At 47.7% G+C, this 27,854-nt stretch overlaps 1 protein-coding gene across 2 annotated transcripts in view; it reads left to right on the forward strand.

Moving 5' to 3' along the window:
- The window catches only part of RNF123 (ring finger protein 123), a 454,378-nt gene that overhangs the window by 211,014 nt on the left and 215,510 nt on the right, over positions 1–27,854 (forward strand). For both annotated transcript variants that reach the window (XM_029599662.1, XM_029599663.1), the window contains exons 26-28: positions 8,058–8,165; positions 8,255–8,432; positions 12,479–12,553. In XM_029599662.1, coding sequence (XP_029455522.1) covers positions 8,058–8,165; positions 8,255–8,432; positions 12,479–12,553 — 361 coding nt within the window. The remainder of the gene's footprint in view (positions 1–8,057; positions 8,166–8,254; positions 8,433–12,478; positions 12,554–27,854) is intronic.

Raw genomic sequence — 27,854 nt, forward strand, 5'->3', positions numbered from 1 at the left:
ACTCACTCAATAAATCTAACAAATCAAATGTCGACTAACTTGTTATCCAACAATTAATTACCCGGCAAATGACAATATCATCAAGGTTATTGCTCTCGTATTGTAATCTGCAGCCTCTCGCCACGCAATGGGCCGCAGACTGTTGTCAGCTTACAGAGCTTCTTTTATTGTAATCATTTACTGTCATTTGTCCACCCACCAATTACCTTTATTCAAAAAACAGTCCTATAACCATGTTAATCTTTTTCAATAGTTTAAACTTTAACAGAACGGAACGTTCTTTAAATATCAAGTTCAACAAGATTGAATACTTAGCCATAAATTTTTCATCGAGCAGCTACAATGCTTTGCTGTTCAATTTAAACGTCCCAACATGTTTCGACTGAAATATCCGTCGTCTTCAGGGGAATTATGATATCTCGAATCAGGCCAAAATATTCCGTGTACCCTAAAAATTAAAAACCATAAATTAAAACCACTCAAAGCAGACCACACAGCCAAAATCCTAGTATAAACTATAATCCATTGTTTAAGAGTCAGGAGATATACTCCACTTACCCGGACCAAGTTTGCAGGTCTCACTAGGGATTCGAAAATGGCGCCTCAGCGTCCTAGTTGATCTCTACAACCATATTCACTCTGAATTTAAGCACATCCCACTAGTTCTAACAACCGGAAATCCGGATCCTCTAAACCCAATGAACCCCAATTCCCACAATTCTACGCTCTTAAAATGCCACGGTTTTTAAAACACTGACCAGTCAATGTCTTTATTTAATCCATTTGGATCAACAGTATTGAAATAATAAATCAGTCTAAAATGGAGAAATTTTTACGCGATGAACGTGATTATCAAAAGGGTTCTGTGTACTATTGGATGCAACCGAACTACAAACGCAATCAGAACAAAAAGCCACGCAATTTTGATAATTTGAGTTCATCGTCGTCTGAGTCGTCTGGTGAAGAAGGTACAAATTCCAATGATGGCAAACAGAACAGACGAGTGAAGTTCCAAGAGCAAAAAAACTCCAAGTTTGTGGGTCGAGGATCCAAAACGAGTCAACAACAAACCCGATCCCGTCCAGTTACTCGCTCGCAGCAGGATCAAGATTAAGTGAATCAACGGTAATTAATTTATCTTCTTGCATTTTAAGCGACAATAAAATAGCTGTGCTAGAGAAGGGGCTGTCATATGTACCTACTGTGAAATTTGATCTATTTGAGGTTGAGAAACATTTGTACAAATTTATTCGCCAACTTTGGCTTAAGGTTTATTTTGGTAACCAGGCATGTCAGAGTGATTCTTCGATAGTTTTTCTTAAAACTAAGTGGTGTCCCCCGGGAATTATGGACCCCGCTATTAGCACGTTTAGAGATTTAGTGGTTAAAGAGATACGTGATTTACAGAAGTTGGCATTTACAACAGAATCCAACATCTCTGAGTCTGAACAGAGTGCATTAATTGAACTCAAACAAGATCCTTTAATTGTCATCAAAGCTGCCGACAAAGGTGGGGCAGTGGTCGTGATGGATGCAGAGAATTATCAGACTGAAGTGATGCGTCAGGTGAATGATCCCGTTTACTATTCCAGATTATTAGAAGATCCCACTGTAGAAATGAAAAAAGACATTGATTATTTGGTCGAAATGGCTTTTTCCAGGTTTTGGATCACTTCCCGTGAAAAAAGATTTCTGACAGTTGACTTCCCAAAGATACCGGTGTTGTATATACTGCCGAAAGTCCATAAGACACTAGTGAACCCCCCAGGTAGACCCATTGTGTCCACCAGAGGTTCGCTGTTGGAACCACTATCAATTTTCGTCGACAAATTTTTGGCACCGATGGTGAGTAGACTCCCATCATATGTTAGGGACTCGTCTGATTTGATGTCCCAGTTAGAGTCCTTGACTGCACAATTATTCCCCAATGATCGTTTGGCGCTAGCCACTATTGATGTGGTTTCGCTTTATACGAATATTCCGCAGCCAGAGGCTATTGAAATTATTGCGGCAAAACTGAGTGAAGTGACATCTCGCATTCCATCCACATTTTTAACAACTTTGGCAAGAATAGCCCTGGAACAAAACTTTTTCATGTTTAATAAGGAATTTTTCCTTCAAAAGAAAGGGGTGGCTATGGGTGCCACGATGGCGCCTGACGTGGCTAACTTATATATGGGGAATTTCGAAGAAAGATTTGTGCAAGACAATCCCTTTAACAACCATATAAAATTATGGAGACGATATATTGACGATATTCTGGTGGTATGGGAGGGTGAGCTTAGTGAATTCACAAGATTTATGGAATGGTTGGAAGGTTGTGATAACAATTTGAAGTTTACGTATAACTTCAATAAGAGTCAAGTAGCATATTTGGACATTTTAATCATGTTACAACCTGTGGGGTTTGAATTTTCCATATATCGGAAGCCGACTGACAGAAATACATTGCTACGGTATGACAGCTGTCATCCTCACCATCTGCGCAATAATTTACCTTATGGTCAATTTTTGCGATTGAGAAGACTGTGCTCAGACATCAGAGAGTACAAATCGAAAGCTCAAGTGATGAGCCAGAATTTCCAGCAAAGAGGTTACCCACCTCAGATTGTTAGGAGGGCTTACAAACGAGCACGCTGGATCAATAGAGACTTACTGTTTTTGCCTAAGAATGTACAACATGACAATAACAGGTTGGTTTGTGTGTTGCCGTTCTCCTCACAAGTATATAAAGTTCAGAATATCATAAAAAAATTTTGGCACATTCTACATTTACATGATGGGTTCAATGAACTCCCAAGGTTTGCCTTTAAGCGAGGGAGAAACCTGAGAGACATGATGGTACACTCAGACTTCGCAGATGAAAAGAATGATGGAGAGATCAGAGATTTCGGGATTAAAGGACACTTCCCTTGTGGGAATTGCACTGTGTGCACTCAATCTTTTGCAGGTAGTGTTCTACCGTTTTTTGCTAATGGCAAATTTCAGCTTCGATGTCTCACCAATTGCGAGTCTTAGGGTGTGATTTATGGGTTATGGTGCCCATGCCCTCGTTTATATATTGGCAAAACCAAACGTTGTTTAAAGACCCGCATGATTGAGCACAGGAGTGCCATTACACGCGGTAAGGTTGAAGCGCCGGTAGTACAGCACTGCCTTTCACATTTGCATACGTTCAATGTCTTAAGATTCGCCGTAATAGAAAAACCTCTGCCTAAGAGTCGTGGAGGTGATTTCGACGGTTACCTCCTTCAAAGAGAGCAAAAATGGATTTATTATTTCAATACTGTTGATCCAAATGGATTAAATAAAGACATTGACTGGTCAGTGTTTTAAAAACCGTGGCGTTTTAAGAGCGTAGAATTGTGGGAATTGGAGTTCATTGGGTTTAGAGGATCCGGATTTCCGGTTGTTAGAACTAGTGGGATGTGCTTAAATTCAGAGTGAATACGGTTGTAGAGATCAACTAGGACGCTGAGGCGCCATTTTCGAATCCCTAGTGAGACCTGCAAACTTGGTCCGGGTAAGTGGAGTATATCTCCTGACTCTTAAACAATGGATTATAGTTTATACTAGGATTTTGGCTGTGTGGTCTGCTTTGAGTGGTTTTAATTTATGGTTTTTAATTTTTAGGGTACACGGAATATTTTGGCCTGATTCGAGATATCATAATTCCCCTGAAGAAGACTGATATTTCAGTCGAAACATGTTGGGACGTTTAAATTGAACAGCAAAGCATTGTAGCTGCTCGATGAAAAATTTATGGCTAAGTATTCAATCTTGTTGAACTTGATATTTAAAGAACGTTCCGTTCTGTTAAAGTTTAAACTATTGAAAAAGATTAACATGGTTATAGGACTGTTTTTTGAATAAAGGTAATTGGTGGGTGGACAAATGACAGTAAATGATTACAATAAAAGAAGCTCTGTAAGCTGACAACAGTCTGCGGCCCATTGCGTGGCGAGAGGCTGCAGATTACAATACTAGAGCAATAACCTTGATGATATTGTCATTTGCCGGGTAATTAATTGTTGGATAACAAGTTCGTCGACATTTGATTTGTTAGATTTATTGAGTGAGTTGAGTCTCCTCTCTCCTTTGTTTGTGTACTGAAGGTAAGCCATATATGTTGGACAGTTTGCTTGTGGAAAATAACGTTTTATGTAAGAAGAGCCAAACTCCAGCATTTGTCTGTCCTCTGGGAAGTTAGACCGCTTGTGCTATCTCACATATGGTGCCAGCAATGAGATTTTCTGCGCTAAACAGTGTTCAGCCAGGAATACGTGCCTCAGGAAGAAAAGTGTTGGAAACATGGTAAGGATTGTGTTACATGAAATTGTGAAATAGCTGTACAGAGTAGTGGAAGAGAGAGAGAATTTTTTTTTTTTTTTTTGCAAGGGAGGCTGGACCTTAGCAAGGTTCAGGCCAGATATACAGCAATTTGGCACAGAACAGTGCTCAAACTAGGAAAATAAAGAGAGACCTTTTTTTCTGTGATTCCTGCATAGAAAAGCAGTCTGGTGCAGCTTGGACATAGAGTACCCATCGCTGAATATTGTGTCAGATTTAACCATGCATTTGAAGATTTGCAGTTCTGAGGCAAGGAGGAGATATGGATTTGTGTTTCTGTTAAGATGTTTTTGTATTTTCATGTTTGTATCTTTATGAATAAAGACCTTTTTAATAGATATATATTTAAAATAGCATTTTGTGGTATATTTATCATTTATTTATTTATTCAATTATTCTTTGCTTGTACTGCTCTCTTTGTTCCGTTGTAGCACCATTGTATTATTTTTGCCTCTCTTTTCCTTTGTTATTCTAATGTGCCCTGTGTGGCAGAAGCAGCAAGACGCTTCCACATGAGAACAGCAATAGAATAACATTGGCAACCAGTAATCGAGGTATTATTTACTGTACCCCAGATCCAGGAGTTAAATTTCCAGCGTTATGTCAGCCGAAGCAATTCAGTTACCTCAGGCGCGCGCACACACAGACACACACAATGGTCTCCACCTGCTCATATATATATATGCATGGGGGGAGAGATTAGAAAGGGGTAGTGCATGTGCACACCCACACATACTCTGCAACTATAATCCCTGCCCCTCGACTTACCCCCTTCTGCACCACTACCTACCCACACTCCCATATACACAAGATGAGGCGAGGGTAAAAATGCTACTACCCATATACACCACCTCCTCAACACACACACTGCCGTTAAGCCAGTCACCGAGAGAGACAAAGGAGGGTGTTCCTTTTGCAGTTTTGCTTTCCTTTGAAATGCTGGGGAAGATGGGAAGCAGGGGTCAGGGTACCCAAAGGAGTAGTAGATGTCTGTGATAATATGTCCAGGAAGCTGGAAACCCTGCCACACCCCTGGGACCCCTCCACCCCCCTCCCCCTTTCCCAGCATTTGCCTCCTGGGGAAGTAAGTAATGGAAGATGGTGGGGTCTGTGTGTGTACAGTCTTGCTCTCTCTGTACTTCTCTCCTTTTTCCACCACCCTCTCCCTCTCCCTTTCCCCTCATACCCTCCCTTTCAGCCCTCACCCACATTCCTCCTTCCTTCCTGCCCCCTCACACATCTTCTTCCCCTCCCCTTGCCAAAGGGATTTTGCATGTGAGATTGTTCCCAGATAGGGATGCAAAGTGCCAATCTCTCATGCAAAGTCATTGTGCCAGAGTACCAGTGCATACTGTTCAGCTATTCATGCCTACCCAGAGAGGCAGGTGCTGGAAGTTGGATACAGAGTGCCAGACGTTTGTACTGGTCAGCTGTAGATGCTCTCCCCAGACAGCTTACCCTTTCATTTCTATTGGCATGCCTTGGTCAGGGAACAGAGTGCGAGTCTTACATGCATGGCTATTTTGGTCACACTCCTTCCAACTTCTAGCACCTACCTCTTTACACCTGTTTTTAAAGCATTTTTTAAAGTACTTTTCTGCATTAGTTACTCCTGCATGATTTGCATCCCATTAACTTACTATACCTGCAATTCTGTGGGTTTCTACCATGTGAGTAAAGTAGGTTTTATTACATTGGCTCCTAAAGATAGTGAAAGTTCAGAAACTATGATCTGAGTGTAATGCTTCTATTGAATGTTTAATTTTGGAAAATTTAAATTTGAGTTTAAAGGTATTGCACCTATTAAGACTTAATTCGTTTATGCTTTTTTAAAGTTTAATGTAACTTTACTTTCTAACTAGATGTTAATTGGTTTCCCCTCAGTTACATTGTAAACCGGTACGATAAGACCTGGTCTTGAGCATCGGTATAGTAAAAGAAATTAAATAAATAAATAAATAAATGCTGTTATTAATAATCTTTGCATATCTAATATACTTTAAATTCTGCTTTTAATAAACATCCCATAGAGGATTACAATTTGAATATACAAGATTCAGAACACTCCTTTTATATAGTTTTTGTTAGTAAGTAATGGAATGCACTCCCCCCCCCCCCTCCCCCCCCCGAACCTACGCCTGGATCCTAGCCTATCGGAGTTTAAAAAATAGCTAAAAACTTGGCTCTTCAGCCAAGCGTTCCCAGACCCTTAATGTAACCTGGTTGTCTTAATTTGATACATTAACTTTAAGCCTTCTAATGCTAACTCTCTTGACAGGCAGTACCTCCCCTCCTCTTTCTCCCCCCCTCCCCCCCCCCATTGAGCCTCCTATCTAGCAGGCTTCCCATTTACACTTTCATCTGTTACCCTCCTTTTGCTCCCTCCCCCCCCCCCCCCCCTCACCACCTTGTTCAATTGTCCTCAAGTTAAACTTTTGGCGAACTACTGTTCAATTTCAAGAAAATAGCCTTAAGCTTGCACCTACAGCCCCAGGCAATTTTCTCTGTTTAATTATTAATTGTTAACAATTAATAATGATTACCATTAATATTTTGAGACCCACTGTTTAATCATTATATGTATAGTTTTGGAGACTCATTGTTTACTGTTTTATGTAAAAAGCCTTTTGTTTACTGTTTTATGTAAAAGCCTTGGTCGGGTATGTAAGCCCCGGGCGATCTGTCGTTCCATGTAAACCGGATTGATTTGTATCTCATACAGGAATTTCGGTATATAAAAATTAAAAATAAATAAGTATTGTAATTTGAAGACACTGAAAGTGTATCAGCAACAGAGGCAGTACAGTCCATCCCCAGATGAGAACAAGTTTTGCTATTGCTGTATAAGGATGTCCGCTGCACAGGCTCGGAGTAGCTTTACCCTGGGGTTCTGGAGAGAGCCTCAGATTTGTGGCTGGTTAGAGTTTTGGGAAAAAAATGCCATGTGGTGCAGTGGCAGCGCCTGCTGCTTCTCACTGCAACCCCAATCTCGCCTCTCAGCATGACACTTCCTTAAGATGAGACAGACTCCAACTGAGCTGGAGGTCAAGGAAGAAGGTTGCCTGACTGACCCTGATGCCCCAAAGCCCAGTTTCCCAACAGGAAGCACAAGGTGACTGAGCTTTGAATGAGCGTCTACTTTAGAAAGGCACAAGAACATATTGTGAATCAGCCATGTGACAGTTTGTTCTTACCTGATAAAATGAATGTTGAACCTGTGTCTGGTTCAACATTCCTGGTTTTACAGGAAAACTTTGCCGGCAATTATTTATTTATTTTATTTATGTGTACAATTTTTATATACTGTTGTACAGAAACAAATTTCTATCACTACGGTTTACATTCCAAGTAAAAAATAAAACACAAAAATATTAAATAATTAGAATAAAATTACAAAAACAGGGTTAATAAAAATAAGACTTAATAATTAATTAAAAGTAGTGTGCCTGCACTTGAACACCTTGCATAAGCCTTTCACCAGTGGACTAAGGATGGTCCACCCATTTTTTTCAGTTAACTGCCTCCCCACAATTGAAGGAAAAAAGCTTGAATTCCCATTCAGGTTAGAACCATTGTCCATGTCCTTTTTAATGGTGGAGAGCAGGGAATCTAGTTTCTTGAAAGCCTCTTTTGCCTCCTGGATATTATATAATGATTATGGTATGACTGAAATTCCATTGCTAGTATTATGTGTCTGATCCCTCCAGCGAAAAGACATCCAGGAAGAACTGGTGAAAAGTCAGAAGGTTTTCTCGGAGAAACTGAATCATCTAAGCCGTCGTCTAGCCTGGATCAATGTCACCATCTACTCCAAGGTAAGGAGACGGATAGCTGTGCAGTGCCGCAGCACAGAGTATTAACATGGTATAATTATGGGCACAGATACATGTTTCTTTCCATCCAGGAGAAGATGCAGGACATTTACTGGCTGCTGCGGGTCTGCATACAGACCATAGAACATGGCGACAGGACCGGCTCCCTTTTTGCCTTCATGCCAGAGTTCTACCTGAGTGTGGCAATGAACAGTTACAGTGCTCTTAAGAACTACTTCAGCCCTGTCAGTAGCATGGAGGAACTTCCAGGTAATCAGACGCCTTGTTCTGCCATACAGACTTTAATACTTTAAAGGGGTGGTTCCCAAACCCGCTCAGGGAGATCCCCAGCCAGTCAGGTTTTCAGGCTATCCACAGTGAGCATGTATGAGATAGATTTGCACGCACTGTCTCCATTATATGCACATTTTAACTCATGCATTATCCTTTGTGAATAACCTGATTGTATTGGGGGGAGGGGGGCGGTCCCAAAGGGCAGGTTTGGGAGCTACTGCTTTAAAGCATCCATTGGTAAAACAAGTAAATTAATAGTTATGATTGAACAGCCACAAGGATGCAGTGTGTCTGTCCCATAAGAGTTTACAGTTTTCAAACAGATTAAGCACAGGAGATAAAATAATACATGAAACTACTACTAAAATAAATAAATCTATTGCAACAATACTGCAAGCTTTAAAATGGGGATGTGGCACTGTGTGCGGCCAGAATGGCTAGAGAATAGATGCAGGCTAGGCTCTGGCTGGTTTTCCATGCTCTTTTATTAATATACAATGAAAAAGTAACAGCTCTGCACACCTTCGCAGCTTATAAACAAAGAATGCTTAGTCTCTGTCTGGCCCTTCTCTAGGTTCCTTCATTCCCTGGGGCTTCCTATTCCTTCCTGGGCCCAGATAGATACACACCTTCCCAGCAGGCTCCACCCAGATCATGATTCCATGTTGTCTGAGACCTTAAGATATTCTGGTATTTTCTTCACAGGGGGACTATGATAAGATGATGAAATTAGTAAAAAGGAAACTAAAAGGAGCAGTTACAAGTGTTAAGTTTGCATGAGGCATGGAGAATGTTTAAACACATTATCTTGGAAGCTCAGATAAATTGTATACTACAAATTAAGAAAGGTCAAAAGAAAAACAAACACTTGCCAGCATGGCTAAGTAGTGCGGGAATGATTTTATCAAAGCCAAAAAGACATCTTTTAAAAATGGAAAGTGGGCCTAAGGAGGAAAATAAGGTACATAAGAGCTGCCAAATTAGATGTAAACTGTTAAAGCAAGCCACTAGAGAAATTGAGAAGAGACTTGCCAAGGAGGCAAAAGCTGCTAATGAAAATTTTTTCCAAGTAAATTTAAAAAAAAAGAAAGCTCCAAGGGAGTCATTTGTGCCATTAGATAATTGATCTAGTAAAAGAAGAAGGATAAGGCCAAGGTTCCGAAAAATACTGCCCACGGGCTGAATCCTGCCTGCCAAGGTCTTTTATCTGGCCCACTTAAAAAAAACAAAACTCTAGTATCACATGGCCCAGTCAAGTGCATCAGGGCTCATTCAAAAAGTAAATCTTCCACCATGTGAAGTGGCTGCAGCCCAGGCGGAGTATCAATGCAGGTAGCATCATTAGAATGGAGACCACCACATCTGGCACATAAGAAGTAGGTTGCAGGTGATAAGAATGTCATGGAGTCCAAAGTTGCAACGCTGGTTCCCCACTCCTGTCAGCAGACAAAGAAGACCCTGCAGTGGCATGATGAAGGCTGCAGTTCTGGCAGAGTTCCCAACCCCTGTTAACAAAAGAGTAAGCCCTATCCGTATATGGTGAGAAGGGAGGCGATGGGGAGAGGAGGGAGTGGGAAGGGAGTGACAGGGAGGGAAGGAAAAATGATTAAGAGGTGGTGAAGAGAGGTATGTGAGAGGAAGGGAGGAGAGTAAGGCAGTGTGGTTGAGAGGAGGGATGAGGGGGGAAGTATTGCTGTAGAGGCAAAGGGTGATGCCACTGGGAGCTGTATGCCAGTAACATGTTCCCCAGTGGCCATCCACATTTGGAGGTGCTGCCAACAGAGGTAGGGTTGGGGTTGGCTTGGGAGGACTAGAAGAGGAGTTAGGAGGAAGGGGCTCCCTAGTGTTTTATGAGCGGATGGGAAGGGCTGGCCTGCCTCCTCAGGCCCTTTTGGCTGCAACTTAATTTCTTGAGGCAGGGAGAGGGACACCTGCCTACCCGCACAAATTTCAATACCATTTAGGGTTGAAGGAGGGTCCTGGCTACCAGCCTGGGCTTGGATTTTTATTTTTTCCAATTTTCTTGGCACTTATGCAGCTGCATTCTTTTGAATATAGTGGTTAAGCCTTAAATTATCCAGGAACATGTTCTCAAATAACTTTAGACCTGCTTCTGGGAATGGCTGGAGTTAGCTGAAAAACGTATTCAACTCCTAATTTCAAAGTTAATCAGATAAGTTTCCTGGCTATAACTTGTCTCACCCTATCCCATCCCTGAACACCCCCAAAATGCCCATTATTTACTTGGCTATTTTCAGCTGAATGATACTTCTGTGATAAAAGTTAGCTGAATAAGTACTGACAATGCTGAAACCTCAGCATTTAGCCAGATAACTTGTGTTATCCGGCTAAATGCCTTTTAATATCGTCCGCTAACAAGGGAACAACAAGTGACGTGATCAAATATGCAGATGACACAATTATCTAAAGTAGCTTAAACCCAAGTAGTCTGTATGGAACTCCAGAAGGACCTTGCCAAATTGGGGAACTAGGCATCTAAATGGCAGATTAAATTTAATGTGATGCATATAGGGAAAAACCAATCCTAATTTACAAGTACACAATCCTGGGTGGTTACTCCCAATATGGAACATGGGTAAACTATCTTGGAATCGTTATGGACAATATGTTGAGATCCTCAGCTCGGTGTGCAGTGGCGGTCAAGAGACCAAATAGAATGTTAAGAATGATTTCAGAAAGGCATGGAGAATGAAACTAAGTACCATCTGTATAGATCCATGATGCAACTGCACCTTGAGTGCTGTGTACAGTTCTGCTTGCTCCAGCTCAAGAAAGATATAATAGTAAAGATACAGAGAAGGGCAACCTGATTAGAACTCTCTAGCTGTAGAAGAGAGATCTAAGAGGGGGGTGTGATAGTTTATAAAATCATGAGTGGGGTGGAACAAGTAAATCAATTATTTACCCTTTCAAATAGTACTAGGACTGAGGGATATGCTATGAAACTAGGAAGTAGCACATTTTTAAAACAAATTGGCAAAAGTATTTTTTCACTCAAAACACAATTACACTATGAAATTTGTTTCCAGAGGCATCTAGCATAACTGGGTTTGAAAAGGGTTTAGACAGGTTCCTGGAGGAAAATTCTTAAATAATTGTTAGCCAGATAGACTTGGGAAAACTCCCCACTTATCCCTGTGGGTGAGCAACAAGGAACTGGATCTTCTCCTTGAGATCTGCCAGGTACTTCCTAATGACCTGAACTGGCCACTGTCAGAGACAGGATGCTGGGCTTACTCAGCATGTCACATCTTATCTACTTATGGTTTTCTCCTCTGTAGGGAAAATGCTTATTGCACTACTCCTAAGTGTCTTGTTGACTGGCACAGATTAAATGTTGGTGTAGGGAATGAACCTGGGTTTTTCAGTACTGCTTAGTCCATACTGTTCTGTTTACTTTCTCTATTTTAACCATTCATGGGAAAGGGGGGATAATTTTGAGATTTTGATGCAGAGAGGGATCCATAGGTGGTTGTTTTTTCTAGAGGACTTAGCCAGTTGTTACCTGATTTTCAGTATTAAGCAGCTAAGTTTAGCTGAGGAACCTAACTATACCAAATCTAGCTGGTCAAATTTGACTGGCTAGATTTAGGATAATATTCGGCTGAAAATCTAGCCTGTAAAGTTTAGCTGAATATTCCCCTAAAGATAACTGGCTGAATTTGCCTAGGTTTCTTTGAATACTGACACTACTGTAACTAATTTAGGGTCAGATGTACTAAAGGGTTCTTCTTCAGTTTGTATCTATGATGTGTACAATGAGAACCGCAGTGACTCACGTTGTTGTTTGCTGCAGGAGAGCGATACCAGCTGTAGGTAACCTCGGTGACAAGGTAAGGCTACAGAAAGTTGTCAGCCATCCTGATCTGCTGATGTTGGCTGCCTAGTTTTGCATTTTGCTGAAGTGTTGCTCTGTTCCAATTTACAGGAGAAAAGTGTTCACATAGCTGAGCTGAAATGTCTTCTCTTTCAGCAGTGCTCTGACAATGTTTTCCTTGCAGGCTATGAGGACACATTAACCCGCCTTGCTGCTATTCTTGCCAAGCATTTTGCAGACCCGAGGATTGTAGGCACAGGTAAGGCTTGATTCTCACTCGCACTGCCTGCTGTGTGATACGACTATTTATTTATTTATTTATTTATTTATTTATTTAACAGTTTTATATACCGACCTTCATAGTAAATAACCATATCGGATCGGTTTACAATTAACAAGAATAAAAAACTGGGGTAACTATTCAAGTAAACGAAAGATAAACAGTAAGTAGGAATGAGTCAAAGTTACAATCAACAGGGAAGAGAACTTGGAAGCTTGCAACAAGCTGGAAAGAAGATAAGGCAGGAAATAAATATGAAGTGATGCCATAGGGCGTCACTTCATATTTATTTCCTAGTGATGCCATAGGGCGTCACTATGTGGTAAAGCTGATGTGTCTGTAACAAATTTCAAAATTACTCAGATCTCTCGTGGCTTGTGATTGATCTCAGTTGAAAAGCAAGTTTATATTTTAAAAATGAAATACATAAAAAACATGGGTCATCCATGGCCTGAGTGAATGACTACTGTAGATTCAGGGCACGAGTCCCTAAGTTGTTTTCCTCCGTAGACAGAGAATGGGAAAAAAGTCCTAATAAATCTGGTCCTCAGTAAATTATGTTTAAAACCAGCAAGTTTTTCTAAGGGTTACTGTTTCAAATTAAAATAAAAATCCTGAGTTGAGATTTTCATTCTGCAGAGAACAGTCCTCACTACTCATTCGCTGAGGTGGATCCTGCTTGTGTGGTGCAGTTATTCCATTCTTGCTGGCAGGGCGGTTCTATAATGAGGCAGAGTGAGGCAGCTTCTTCAGGCGGCAGAATTTTGAGGCGGCAAAAAATGCCCCCCCCCCCCACCTGCAAAAGAAAAATGCCCCTGCAGCGTCTGCCTCATCTCAATGCCTCACGAAACTAGAGCGGCATGAGCGTCCCACCTCACCGCGGCGCGCAGGCTCACCTTTTTGTTCTGCCTCAGGCTGCACAACTTCACTGAGCATGCAGCAGGGCTGAAGCTAAGGTGCGACTGTCCCCTAGTCTTGCCGCATTCTCAGAGGTGGCGGAAAGGTCCGTGTAGTACTGATCGCGGTGCTGCTGTTGCTGCAACTGGGTCGCGCTGGAGCTCTCTCAGCCTCTGCACAGAAAAACCCCCCAAAAGTAAGGGCTTGGATTTTCACTCCTCAGCTGTTAAGACATGCCATCGTTTTCAACCATGTCCAGAATGTGTTTTATTTTATATGCTTTAAACACTCTCTCACTCAGTGGCATAGCCATGGGTGGGCCATGGCCTACCCACCCAGGATTGTTTCAGTAATGCCATCGTGGGGATGGGACCTGTGTTCCCATCCCCACGGGTGGAGCAGAGGAGGCCCAGAGCTGCAAGGCCACCGCGGGATCCCATTCCCACAGCAGCAAAAGAAGGACGTTAGCTGAATGTAATTTGCGGCTGCCCATGCGTCAATTCCTGGCCCAGCACGCATTTTTGGCGTATTATTCCTTGGTGCTGGTGGGAGAACTTTGGCAGCCTGAGATGCACACACGTGTGCACTGGGCCCCTCCTTGCAGGCAGCCTGCTATGCTTCCCGCACCATGGCCTCCTTGCTCAAAGTGGACCAGAGCCTAAGAAAGCGAGGCCCCAGGCCCCGGTTCTGGATATGTGTGAGCCCGACACTTCCCCCCTCCCCCACCCCAAACCCAGCTCAGCATCTCTCCCCATCTATGACACCCCCCTCCCGATCCCAGTTCCCTCAGTCCCTGGTTGTCCCGGCCTGGTTCCCTTCTCCCTACTCTTGGCTTTGTCTGGTTTCTCTTTGGATTTTCAAAGGAGCCTGTCAGGGCGGATTTGCCTATCGGGGCTTTGGGCATTCCCCAGTGTGCTGCTCAGGCCAGTCACGTGGTTGTGAGGCTAACGTTTTCTGGGCCATGTGGTGGAAAAGAAGTCGCCCCTGTCAGCCGGGCTGAATGGCTGAAGCGAAGAGGCCCCTGTCAGCTGTGTTGCAAGGCAGAAAATAGAAGCCTGTAGTCTGCGAGGCTGCATGGCCAAAGGGAAGAGGCCCTGTCAGCTGGTATGTTCAGGAGAGAGAGCGAGCATATGTATGTTGAGATGGAGCATGTATGTATGTGTGAGAGCATATATGTGAGCAAATAGCATATAAGACTGCATGTGTATGTGAGAAGCTGTGCAGGCCTGAGGAAGCCTCTGTATGTTCTGGGGAGAGAGAGTGCGTGCATGAGAGAATGTGCGCGCGTGTATGTGTGCGAGAGAGAACGTGAGAGCATGTGTGAGAGAACGTGCTTCACTTGTATGGCAGTATAGTGGAATTTTTTTGTTTATTTTAAGGTTAAGGCCCTCTCTCCAACTGAATTTACTTCTTAGATTGTTTTTAAACTGAAAAGTCTATCCAGAAGATAGTTACTGGGGTTTTTTTGTGCATACAGGTATCTTTTCTGATGCATTTTTTCCTGGGTTGTATCCAAAGAGAGTCTTTATGAAATTGTGATTGTACCAATGACTGTGTGTTGTGGTTTGCATGGCTGTGTATATGGTGTCCTCCCCTTATAATTCAGATATGGCTTCAGATAAGGGTCTGAATCTTTGGTGGTGCTTGGTGTCATAGGGAGGGATGTGACCTTTGTGATATATACAGTGGGGTGTAGTTAGGGATGGTGGTGCGTGGCAAAGAAATGTATGCATGGGAGATTGAATAGGACGCTATGGAAAATCAGAGAACCAAGGCCCCTTAAAATGTTAGTTCCCTGTACGTACCCGGATCAGTCCAGGACAGCTGGGTTTTGCCTCCCCTCCAGCAGATGGAGACAGAAAAAGACTTTGCGGACTCTGTCCTTATACCCCTGAGGTGCCACCTAGTGTCTGTCAGTATTTATCTGTCTCCAGCAGATGGTGGAGATGCAAAGCTTAGTGTCTGGTGTTAGGATTAAATTTCTCTGATTTTGGTTTGGTTGGCACAGGTATTTTTCAGAGGAAGGTTTAGGTACTGTCCCTTTATCTTTAAATTAGTTTGAAAAAAAAAAAAAGGTCACAGAGATTGTGGCATTTAGCCTCCCAGGGGGGTCGGCAGATCCTGGTGGGACCATCCCCCCTGGTATTTGAGGCTGGAGAGCAGAGGGTTGGTGACCCTGAAGCTGCCACAGCTGAGGGTGATACTGGGGGTCCCTGCTCACTCACCCTCAGCGGGACCCATCCCGACCAGGTAAAAAAGATTTAAAATGTGTATTTTCCCTGTATGTACCTGGATCAGTCCAGACAGTGGGTTATGTCCCCAATCCAGCAGATGGAGTCAGCACAAGCTTTGAGGGGGCGTATCCATATATACTACTACCCCCTCTGCAGGAGTTCAGTATCTTCTGACTCCAGCAGATGCGAGTAGGGAAATCAGGCTTCCCCTCCTTTTCCTTTTTCTTCACTTTCTTGCTTGATTATGGCTTGTTGTTGTCTTTTTCTGTGGATCAAGTTTGTATCAAGTTTGTATTAAGTTTAAAAAAAAAAAAAAAAAGTAAGGCAGAGTTCTTTCAGCTTCTGGGGAGTGGCTTATCTTCCTTGTCTCTTCTCTCCGGCCTTGCTGTTTATTTCTCGTTGCAGCCAGGGGTAAGTTTGTTTTTCCTTTGTAGTTTTTTCCTTCACAGCTCAGCCCCCGGTGCCCGCGAAAGCCGGTGGAGCCGGCCTCTTCGCTCTTTACTCCCTCACCCGCGGCCATTTTACAGCTCCTCATGGGCTGCTGAGCCATTTAGGGAAAGATGTCTGGGGCGGGTCGTGTGGCCAGGAAGGCCCCCCCCGCGGCACCCTCCTCTATTTTCGGACAGCGGGCAGTGCGGGCCGACCGGGCCCCCCCCGCAGCGGCGCTTTTGTGCGCGTGGCCCCCCCCGTGGCTTTTTCTTTTCTCCTACAGCGATCCCGATGCCGCGGCCGTCCCGCTGTGCGCCTGCGGAGACCCGGGGTCCCGGATTTCCCGGGAGGGCATCTGTGCACGATGCCTTCCCGGGGGGGAAGGTACCTCACAGTCCCTGACTGATTTCTCTTTTTTGCCCGGGCGGCGCGGGCCGGCCACTCCACCATTTTTGGCGGGAACGGCGGCCATTTTACATTCTGAGCGCCCTGAGGCGCAGGCCACGAGGGGGAACGGATCCCTGGAGGCCACGAGGGAGAACGGATCCCTGGAGGACTCTACCAGCGGGGGTGTTCCCCCGATTTTGGTGCAGGAACCAAGCACCCAGAGCCAGGGAGCAGAAACCACGCCGCCCCCGAAGCACACCCGAGCAGGCCGGGGTTCTCTCCGGAGTTTATCCTGCTCATGCATACCGCTTATCTGCAGGGGCTGGAAGCACCTGTGGGACCCCCCCCCTCCTAAGATCCCTCGGATGTCGCCCTCGACGCCGGTCCCCCCCCGACCCTCCGGGAGTGGGGGCCTCCCGCCTTCCTACCCGGGTCCGATCCACGCCCGCGGCAGTGGGGGCGGTGCCAGACCCAGCGGGACATGGACTTGACCTCCCGGACGGGGGACAAGGGGACTGCACGCAGGAGGGGGATGATCCGCGTACCCTACGCCTCTTCCAGAGGGAAGAGCTGGACGACCTCATCCCGCAGATCATCCAAGAATTAGATTTGGACCCGCTTGCCCCAGTAGCTCCCGCTGTCGTCACTTCTTCAAGGAAGGGAGATCCTGTCCTGGCGGCACTCCGGCCGAGGGCTCGGGCTTTTCCCATTCATGACTCATTTTTACAACTTCTCACCAGGGAATGGGACACCCCGGAGGCCTCCCTGAAGAGCAGCCGGGCTATGGAAAAGCTGTACCCGCTCCCCGAAGATTTTCTGGACCTCATCAAGGTCCCAAAGGTGGACTCCGCAGTGTCGGCGGTCACGAAGAGGACGACTATCCCAGTGATGGGAGGTGCGGCGTTGCGGGACACACAGGATCGTAAGTTGGAAGTTTTCCTTAAGCGGGTCTTCGAGGTCTCCGCTCTGGGTATGCGGGCGGTGATGTGCAGTTCGCTTGCCCAGCGGGCTAGTCTCCTTTGGGTGCAACAACTCTTCACGTCTCAGAACCTGCCGTCCGATGAGGCTGCCCAGGCAGATCGGCTAGAAGCCGCAGTGGCGTATGGGGCGGACGCCTCGTACGATCTTTTTCGGGTCCTCGCAAGATCCATGGTTTCGGTAGTGGCAGCACGACGACTACTGTGGCTACACAATTGGGCGGCTGATACGTCCTCTAAGTCGAGTCTGGGCTCTCTTCCCTTCAGGGGCAAGTTCCTCTTCGGGGAGGATTTGGACCAGATCATCAAGTCCCTGGGGGAGAACGCTGTTCATCGGCTGCCGGAGGATAGGTTTCGACCATCCAGAGCATTTTCTTCTTCTTGGACCAGAGCGCAACGGCGCTACAGGGAATACAGACAGGCGGGCTCCCGGTCATCCGCCCCCAGGTCTCAGCCCTGGTCGCGCTCCTTTCACGGGCGTCGGCCCGCACGCACTACTCCCGGAACCGGGAACCCCTATACCAAGTCTTCACAATGATGCCAGTCTCGCCCACTCCCCTGTCCCCAGGATTGGGGACCGACTAATGTATTTCTACGAGGAGTGGGCACGGATCACCTCGGACCAGTGGGTCCTGGATACCATAAAACACGGCTACGCATTGGAATTTGTCCGTCCCCCGCAGGGAAGGTTCATCTTTTCCCCCTGTGGCTCGGACCTCAAGAGAGGAGCGGTGCAGCTGACTCTGGACAGACTCCGGGAGATAGGCGCTATTGCGCCCGTGCCCTTCGGAGAGGTGGGCTCGGGCCACTATTCCATCTATTTCGTCGTACCAAAGAAGGATGGTTCCTTCCGGCCTATCCTAGACCTCAAGGAAGTCAACAAATCCCTTCGAGTCGTTCGGTTCCGCATGGAAACGCTCCAGTCAGTGATTGCGGCGGTGCATCGGGGGGAGTTCCTCGCCTCCCTGGACTTAATGGAGGCCTACCTGCACATTCCCATCCGCCCGGACCACCACAGTTTCCTTCGTTTCAAAATTCTGGACCAGCGTTTTCAGTTCACGGCTCTCCCGTTCGGATTGGTGACGGCACCGCGCACCTTCACCAAGAATCATGGTAGTCGTGGCGGCAGCTCTTCGGAAGGAGGGCATCCTGGTTCATCCTTATCTGGACGATTGGCTCCTCCGGACGAAGTCATTCGATCATGGACGCTCAGCGGTGACTCGAGTAGTACGGTTTCTACATTCCCTGGGATGGGTAGTGAACTTCTCCAAGAGCTCCCTCATGCCCTTGCAACGCTTGGGTTTTTTTGGGGGCGACCTTCGACACCCTACTGGGCAAAGTTTTTCTGCGCCAGGACAAAGCTCAATCCTTGCGGGATCATACACGTCGGTTCTCTGTGTTACCAGAGCCCACCTCCTGGGACTACCTGCAACTCCTGGGAGTGATGGGGTCCACCATCGACCTTGTACCTTGGGCTTTCGCGCACCTCAGGACCTTACAGTGGGCGCTCCTCTCCCGTTGGAAACGAGTATCGCAGGACTACCAGATGATTCTCCCGCTCCCGCAGAATGCCAGGGACAATCTGGGCTGGTGGTTGGATCCGCCGAACCTGGCCCGTGGCGTGTCCCTCGATCTGCCAAATTGGGTGGTGGTGACCACCGATGCCAGTCTAGCAGGCTGGGGTGCAGTCTGCGATCGAAGCGCCACACAGGGGACGTGGTCCACGGTGGAGGCGAAGTGGTCAATCAACCGTCTGGAAACCAGAGCGGTCCGGCTAGCTCTGCGACATTTCCTCCCGCTTCTTCGGAACCGGGAAGTCAGAATCCTATCGGACAACGCTACCACCGTGGCCTACATCAACCGACAAGGAGGCACGCGCAGCCCGCAGGTCGCGCTCGAGGCGGCACTGCTGATGCGGCCTCGCACATCGCCGGTGTGGACAACGTCCAGGCGGACTTCCTCAGTCGTCAACTGCTGGACCCCGGAGAGTGGTCTCTCTCCGACAAAGCGATGCAACTTCTCGTCCATCGGTGGGGGGCCCCCCACTTGGATCTGATGGCGTCCGCTCTCAACACCAAGGCTCCACGCTTCTTCAGTCGCCGGAGAGAGCGCGGCGCGGAGGGAGTGGATGCCCTGGTCCTCCCGTGGCCGCCACATCTTCTGCTCTATGCTTTTCCACCATGGCCCCTGGTGGGCAGGATGCTCTGCAGAATAGAAAGCCATCAGGGGACCGTGGTTTTCGTCGCCCCAGAATGGCCCAGGCGACCCTGGTTTGCGGACCTGCTACAGCTGGTGATCGACGGGCCAATCAGGCTGGGGCACCTCCCCCAGCTCCTACATCAGGGCCCGGTATTTTTCGAGCAGGCAGAACTCTTCTGTCTTGCGGCCTGGCTTTTGAGAGGCGCCGCCTCCGGCGTCAGGGCTACCCGGAGGCGGTGGTATCCACGCTATTGCGGGCACGAAAGACATCGGCGTCGGCGGCCTATGTTCGAGTCTGGAAGGTGTTCGAGCTGTGGTGTACCAGCCAGGCCACGAGACCCGCTAAGGCTTCTGTACCTCAGATCCTTCAGTTTCTACAGGCGGGGGTGGAAAAAGGGCTCGCCTATAATTCATTACGGGTTCAGGTGGCCGCCCTTGGTTCGCTGTTGAGCGATGGGGGCTCTCTTCTACAGTATCCTGACATTGCTCGTTTTCTCAAGGGTGTCAAGCATATGCGTCCTCCGTTACGGGACCCTTGTCCCTCCTGGAGTCTTAACCTTGTGCTTCGCTCCCTGTCGGGACCACCGTTCGAGCCGCTACGCAGCGCAACGATAAAGGATCTCACTCTCAAGACTGTATTTCTTGTGGCCATCTGTTCCGCTCGACGCATCTCGGAGCTGCAGGCTCTGTCGTGTAGAGAGCCCTATCTCTGTTTCTCCGACTCTGGAGTTTCGCTTCGCACCATTCCCTCCTTCCTTCCGAAGGTGGTTTCTGCATTCCATGTGAACCAGACGGTGGAGTTGCCGTCCTTTTCTTCCTCAGAGCCGAAGTCTCTCCGTCTCTTGAATGTCAAGCGCACTCTGCGCCTCTATCTGGAGGCTACAAATGAGTTCCGGATCTCTGACCATCTCTTCGTACTCTGGGCCGGTCCTAAGAAGGGGTCTCAGGCCTCGAAGACTACCATTGCCAGATGGCTGAAGGCCGGCATCGCTGCTTCCTACATTGGGGCGGGTCGGACTCCCCCACCCGGAATCGTAGCGCATTCTACATGTTCTCAGGCGGCTTCCTGGGCGGAGGTTCGCTCGGTATCCTCGCAGGAAATTTGTAGGGCAGCCACCTGGAAATAGTTACACACGTTCTCGAGGCACTATCGTCTGCACCTCGCCTCTTCGGTCTCTGGACACTTTGGCGAGCAGGTTCTCCAAGCAGGCCTCGCAGGACCCCACCCGATTTAGGGAAGCTTGGGTACATCCCACTGTCTGGACTGATCCAGGTACGTACAGGGAAAAGAAAATTATTACTTACCTGCTAATTTTCGTTCCTGTAGTACCATGGATCAGTCCAGATGCCCACCGCGTTTGGGTTCTTGATCCTGCTCAGCTCTGCGCTACTTCTTGCTCGCAGTGTTCTGTGTCTTCACAGTCGTTTCTTTTCGCTGTTTTTCACAGCTCCCTACAAGTTGGTAGGGTGTTTGCAGTTACTTGTTGCGGTTACAATTGTTTTCATTATCTGTTTCCACAAACTTGATCCTTCGGGCGTTTCTACTCTGGCTTTGATATACTCAATACTGAACTCCTGCAGAGGGGGTAGTAGTATATATGGATACGCCCCCTCAAAGCTTGTTCTGACTCCATCTGCTGGATTGGGGACATAACCCACTGTCTGGACTGATCCATGGTACTACAGGAACGAAAATTAGCAGGTAAGTAATAATTTTCTTTTCTTGTCTTGGGTGCTCCAGCCTAGCGTCTGCTCCATTTTCGCTGCTTTTTCGCCATTTTTTATCGCTTTCCCAGCCTGTTTTTTGACTGGAAATCACCTCAGTCGCCACGGTTCTTTTTTCGGGTACCGATTAAATCAAAGCCGGGGATATGCCTCGTGGCATGGCCTGCAAGGTCCATCGCAGAGAAATCAGCACAAGGCTGATAGGGATAGCGCCAGGCTGCGTCGGGAGCCTGAGAGGCCCGATCGGAGAAGGCAAGGCTTGGATCCCTTCCTGCTTAGTGCAGGGTCGGAGGCTCTGCTGCAAACCATGAGGGACCAGGAGCCAGCAACGCTGGCGGCTCTAGGAGAGGGGCCCTCTCCGCCACCACTTTCCCTGAGGCCAGCTGCCCCGGGGGGGGGGGGGGGCACAGTTCTGGATGCGCAGGAGGATTCCTCGGAGGAGGAGCAGGACAAAGATTTGGATGGGTCGTCTTCCTCGTTCTCCTCCAAATTTGTTAGAATGCTGCAAAGGTTCTTCAAGTCCCGCAAAGCAGAGAAAAGATCATGTACTAAGTTGCCTTGGGCACCCTCATCGGGAGCAGGGAGAGGGTCCTCTTCATGCAAACGCTCCAGGTCATCCGGTGGCAGAGATGATCCCAAGGCAAAGCGCCCTCTCCGGTCTCTGTCCCATCCAGTGGAGACTTCTCAGACAGACACGTCAGATGAGGATCAGTCTCCTCCACCAGCTCCGGGTGACAGACAGGATCCAGATCTGGATCTTCACCCTCAGCCGGCCAAACCGGATGGGGTTCCTATGGTGGAGGACGATGATCCAAAGGTGGTGCGACTGTTCTGGAGGGATGAATTGGGACCGCTGATACAAGTCATTCTGGATGAGCTTGGTATTGAAGTTCTGCCTGAGGATTCCAGATTCGGAGCTATGGATCCAGTCATGGTGGGCCTCCAGGGTCCGGCTGGATCCTTTCCGTTTCATATGTCTGTCACGGATCTTTTGTTTAAGGAGTGAGACTCTCCAGACCTTGGCTTGAAGGTGGGTCGAGCTATGGACAAATTGTACCTGCTTCTGGAGGAAGCTCTGGATCTGCTCAGAGTTCCTAAGGTGGATGCCGCAGTTTACCCGGTCACGGAAAAGACCACCATTCCCATCACGGGGGCCACTGCATTGAAAGACTTCCAGGACCGCAAGCTGGAGCTGCAGCTGAAGAAAATTTTTGAGGTTTCGGCCCTCTGAGTCCGGGCGACTATGTGTAGCAGGTTTTGCGCAGCGGACTTGTCTCCGCTGGGTTCCGGATTGGCAGGCGGAAGCTTCCCTCTTGGATGCGGCAGCGCTGCGTGCTAGCCGTCTGGAGGCAGCGGTGGCGTATAGTGCGGATGCCCTGTATGATCTTCTGCACACTTCGGGCAGGACAAGGGTTGCAGCGGTTTCCACCCGCAGGCTTCTCTGGCTCCAAAACTGGTCGACTGATGGGTCCTCCAAAGCGCAGCTGAGTTCTTTACCATTTAAGGGGAAGCTCCTCTTTGGGCAACAGCTGGAGGACATGATAAAGTCTCTGGAAGAGAACTAAGTCTACAGGTTGCCGGAGGATAGGCCTCGATCCAAAGGTTCTTTTCCTTAGCGGGCGAGATTTCGTGGAAATCGTTTCCGCTCTTCAAGATCCACCAGGTTGGCATTTCGCCAGGGCACCGTCCATCAGGCTTCTTGGAACCAGTCCTTTCGGGGCCGCCAACCTGCCAGAGACAGTGCTCCGCAGTCCCATGGGGGCTCCAAGACCCGCGCAATGAAGTGAGGCCGGTCCACCCTTCCATGCCAAGAATTGGGGGAAGGTTATCCCTTTTCCAGGAGGCGTAGACCTAATTGACCTCCGACCAATGGGTCCTAAGCTTCATAGAACATGGCTACGGCTTAGATTTTGCCCGGCCGGTCAAGGAACATTACATAGTGTCCCCTTGCGCGTACCAGCTAAAGCGAAGGGCGGTGCGAGACGCTCTACAGCGCCTGCAGGATCTGGGTGCCATAGTTCCAGTGCCCGAAGGGCAGCTAAGGCGTGGGTGCTACTCAATCTACTTCGTGGTACCAAAGAAGGAGGGTACCTTCCGACCCATCCTCAATTTGAAGCGGGTGAATTGCGCCCTGAAGGTACCCTGTTTTCGGATGGAAACTCTTCACTCCGTCATAGCGTCGGTGCACAAGGGAGAGTTTTTGGCATCGCTGGACCTAATGGAAGCGTACCTGCACATCCCGATATGCTCGGGCCATCAGAAATATCCGCAGTTTGTGATCCTCGGGCGCCATTTTCAATTTTGCGCTCTTCGTTCGGGCTCGCCACGGCGCCCCGGGTTTTCACCAAGGTGATGGTGGTGGTCGCGGCATCTTGCGACGGGAAGGGATACTTGTGCATTCCTATCTGGACGATGGGCTAATTGAAGCAAAGTCAGAAAGCCTATGCAGAGCCTCGGTGGCGCGGGTGTTCTGGATGTTGGACTCGTTGGGATGGGTGGTCAACCCCGAGAAGAGTCATCTGATTCCCTCCCAGACTTTGGAGTTTCTGGGGGCTCGCTTCGACACGGTCTTGGGAAAGGTTTTTCTGACAGAAGAGAGGATTTCCAAGGTCGCATCATAGGTGGAGTCCTTGCGCTCTCTACCTCGACCCAGGGTCTGGGATTACTTGCCGGTCCTGGGCTCAATGGCTTAACGATCGATCTGGTACCTTGAGCCTTTGCGCATAGGTGTTCTCTTCAATCAGCCTTGCTCTCCCGATGGAATCCCCTCTCACAGCATTTCCATCTTGTCCTGCCCCTGACAGACGGGGCGCGTTCCAATCTTCTGTGGTGGCTTTCGCAGCACAATTTGCGCCAGGGGTGAATTTGGCGATTCCCTGTTGGGTCGTGGTGACCACCGATGCCAGTCTCTCCGGGTGGGGAGTGGTTTGTCGGGATACAGCAGACCAGGGCCAATGGACCAGGATAGAGGCCTCCTGATCCATCAATCTCTTGGAGACCAAGGCTGTGCGATTAGCGCTCCAGGCCCTCCTTCCGCTGGTGGAGGGCAAGTCGGTGAGGGTGCTGTCCGACAATGTGACAACGGTGGCCTACATCAATCGTCAGGGCGGAACCAGGAGCCATCCAGTGGCGACGGAGGCTCGGCCCTTGATACATTGGGCAGAGCAACATCTTTACCGGATAGCTGCCGCTCACATAGCCGGAGTGGACAATGACCAGGCGGATTTCCTCAGCTAGCACCAGTTGGATCCAGGGGAATGGGAACTCTGACGCCTTTCATCGTCTTTGCGCCCGGTGGTCCAGACCGACCATGGACCTGATGGCAATGTTCGACAACGCCAAAGCTCCCCGGTTCTTCAGCAGTCAGAGGGAACCAGGGGCAGAAGGGGTAGATGTGTAGGTCCTACCCTGGCCAAAGGACATTCTGTTGTATGTCTTCCCACTATGACCGTTGGTCGGAAAGGTTCTCGCCGAATCGAGGGGCATGCAGGCAGAGTGATTCTGGTGGCTCCGGAGTGGCCGAGGCGCCTGTGGTTTGCGGACCTCTTGAATCTGGTGGTAGACAGTCCTCTGAGGTTTCGTCCGTCTCCGACTCTATTGCGTCAGGGCCCCGTTTATTTTGCAGAGGCAGATCGCTTTTGTCTAGCAGCATGGCTTATGAGAGGCGTAGGTTGAGGAGGGCGTCAATTCCAGAGGTCCTGGGTTTCTTACAGGCAAGCTTAGCCAAAGGATTGGCTTTCAATTCTCTGCAGGTGCAAGGGGTTGCTTTAGCCTCTCATCTGGTGAGGCACGTTTTTTAAGAGGAGCTAAGTATCTACGTCCTTCGGTTAAGAGCCTTTGTCCCTCGTGGAAGTTGAATTTGGTGCTGAGAGCCCTTTGTAATGCCCCTTTTGAGCTTTTGAAGCAAGTGACACTGAAGGATCTGACCTTGAAGACAGGTTTTTCTGGTGGCTATATCATCCGTGAAGCGGGTGTCTGAACTACAGGCCTTGTCCTGCAGGTAACCTTTCTTGAGGATCTCTGATGCAGGAGTTTCCTTGAACAGTTCCCTCCTTTCTTCCGAAGGTCGTATCCTCTTTTCATTTGAACCAGTCCGTGGAATTCCCTTCATTCGCAGGTTTAAATTCTTCCTCTGCAGAGTCTAAGGATTGCGGAAGTTGGACGTGAAGAGAGTGTTGTTGCGTTACTTGGAGGTGACCAAGTTTCTGGCGCTCGGATCATCATTTCGTGCTGCGGAGTGGACCCAGAAAGGGGCATAAGGCTTCCAGGGGCACCATCGCACGCTGGTTGAAGGAGGCTATAGTGTCGGCTTACTTGGTTCAGGGTCACCCAATTCCGTCTGGTCTTAAGGCTCACTCTTCTCGATCACAGGCGGCTTCTTGGGCTGAATGTCAGCAGGTGTCGCCATAGGAAATTTGCAGGGCTGCTACCTGGAAGTCTCCTCATTCTTTTGCCAAACATTATCGACTGGATGTCAGGGCCCCAGAGCCCGGTTCTTTTGGAGCCAGTGTACTCCGAGCAGGACTCTGTTCCACCCTGGTTAGGAAAGAGTTGGTACATCCCAGCTGTCCTAGACTGATCCGGGTACGTACAGGGAAAGGAAAATTGGTTCTTACCTGCTAATTTTCGTTTCTGTAGTACCACGGATCAGTCCAGATGCCCACCCGAGGGGAAAATGGGGAGTACGCTCAGCCGGTAGCTGATCAATTTTTCTGCCAGTTTTTACCGACTGCCCCCCTTTTTAGGGAAAGGATTGGGCAAGTTTTCATTCATGAAGTTTCAGGTGTTTTCATTTTCTCTGCTCTTCAGGGGGAAGTGGTTTTCTGGTTGCCGTTATGGTTTATATAATTTGTGCTTGGGTACAGTATAATACTGACAGACACTAGGTGGCACCTCAGAGGTATAGGACAGAGTCTGCAAAGTCTTTTTCTGTCTCCATCTGCTGGAGGGGAGGCAAAACCCAGCTGTTCTGGACTTATCCGTGGTACTACAGGAACAAAATTTTTCCTTTTCCACGTGTTGTGCAATTTTTAAACTGGGTTTGTAAAAGTTTGAGGTACAGATGTTCGAAAGATGCTGTAAAAGTACTTTTAAAAGGCATTTCCACCAGTAAATGGGCTTTTTAACAATTGCCCACCCTAAATGTGGATCAAAGTAGATATGTGGATCAAAGTAGGATAGTAGAAAGACTAGGGGGCACTCCATGAAGTTAGCATGGGGCACATTTAAAACTAATCTGAGAGAGTTCTTTTTCACTCAACGCACAATTAAACTCTGGAATTTGTCGCCAGAGGATGTGGTTAGTGCAGTTAGTATAGCTGTGTTTAAAAAAGGATTGGATATGTTCTTGGAGGAGAAGTCCATTACCTGCTATTAAGTTCACTTAGAGAATAGCCACTGCCATTAGCAATGGTAACATGGAATAGACTTAGTTTTTGGGTACTTGCCAGGTTCTTATGGCCTGGATTGGCCACTGTTGGAAACAGGATGCTGGGCTTGATGACCCTTTGTCTGACCCAGTATGGCATGTTCTTATGTTCTTATGTTCTAAAGTAACTGCCTGTACTTTCTCCTGCAATGAGAGGAAGCACGTGCACACTGTTGAATTTTTAAAAATATGCAGATAATTGTTCCCATGAAAATCTACCTGCACAAATGTGAGTGAGAGACTGTCCCTGTGAGAGTGAATGCCTGTGAGAGAGACTGTATGAGAGGGTGGCTGGGTGTGTGTGTATGAGAGGATTGTGTGTGTGAGAGGATCTTGTGTATGAGAGGATCGTGTGTGTGTGTGTGTATGAGAGGGTATGTGTGGGTATGTATAAGAGGGAACATTTTTATTGCAGGAAAGGCCCTTAGGAGATTTTCTTGTAATGTCTTACAGCCAAGTTACCAGATAGATAATGTCAGGCCAAGGTATATATATAGTCTAGAGCATGTTCTACTTCTTGGTTATTTAGAAAAAATTTGAAATTTGTCAGATTTTTTTTTGGCTCAATTCTGCTGGTGATTTGTGATCCCAGGATACATGATTGATTAGAAAATGAAAAAATGTTTTTATTCTATAGATGCATTTCTATATTTAGAGAATGTATATTTCTGTATTTCAAAGGCCGGCACTGGAGTATTGGGGAAGGGACGGGAGAGAGAAAGTGAGCCCACCACTGCTAATCCATGTCAATCTAGGGGAGTTGGTTGCCTTTCTTCCTCCACCTTTCTGACTTCCTTACATTTTGGCCCCCACCCCTCCTGAGGACCAGGGATCAATTGGGGTGGGGGATGGTGGGTGCACCATTTGCCCTAGAGCCAGCCCAGTGAGTGAGAGTCCTTTGAGCGCTGCCACCAGGATTCATCCTGAGTTGTCCTGCTTGAAGGCAAAACATTGTGGATGGGTGGGGGGGGGGCGCCATCTCGTTCCTCGCCTCAGGCAGCAGG

Source organism: Rhinatrema bivittatum, chromosome 4 (assembly GCF_901001135.1).
Source record: "Rhinatrema bivittatum chromosome 4, aRhiBiv1.1, whole genome shotgun sequence".
NCBI classification, from domain to species: Eukaryota; Metazoa; Chordata; class Amphibia; order Gymnophiona; family Rhinatrematidae; genus Rhinatrema; species Rhinatrema bivittatum.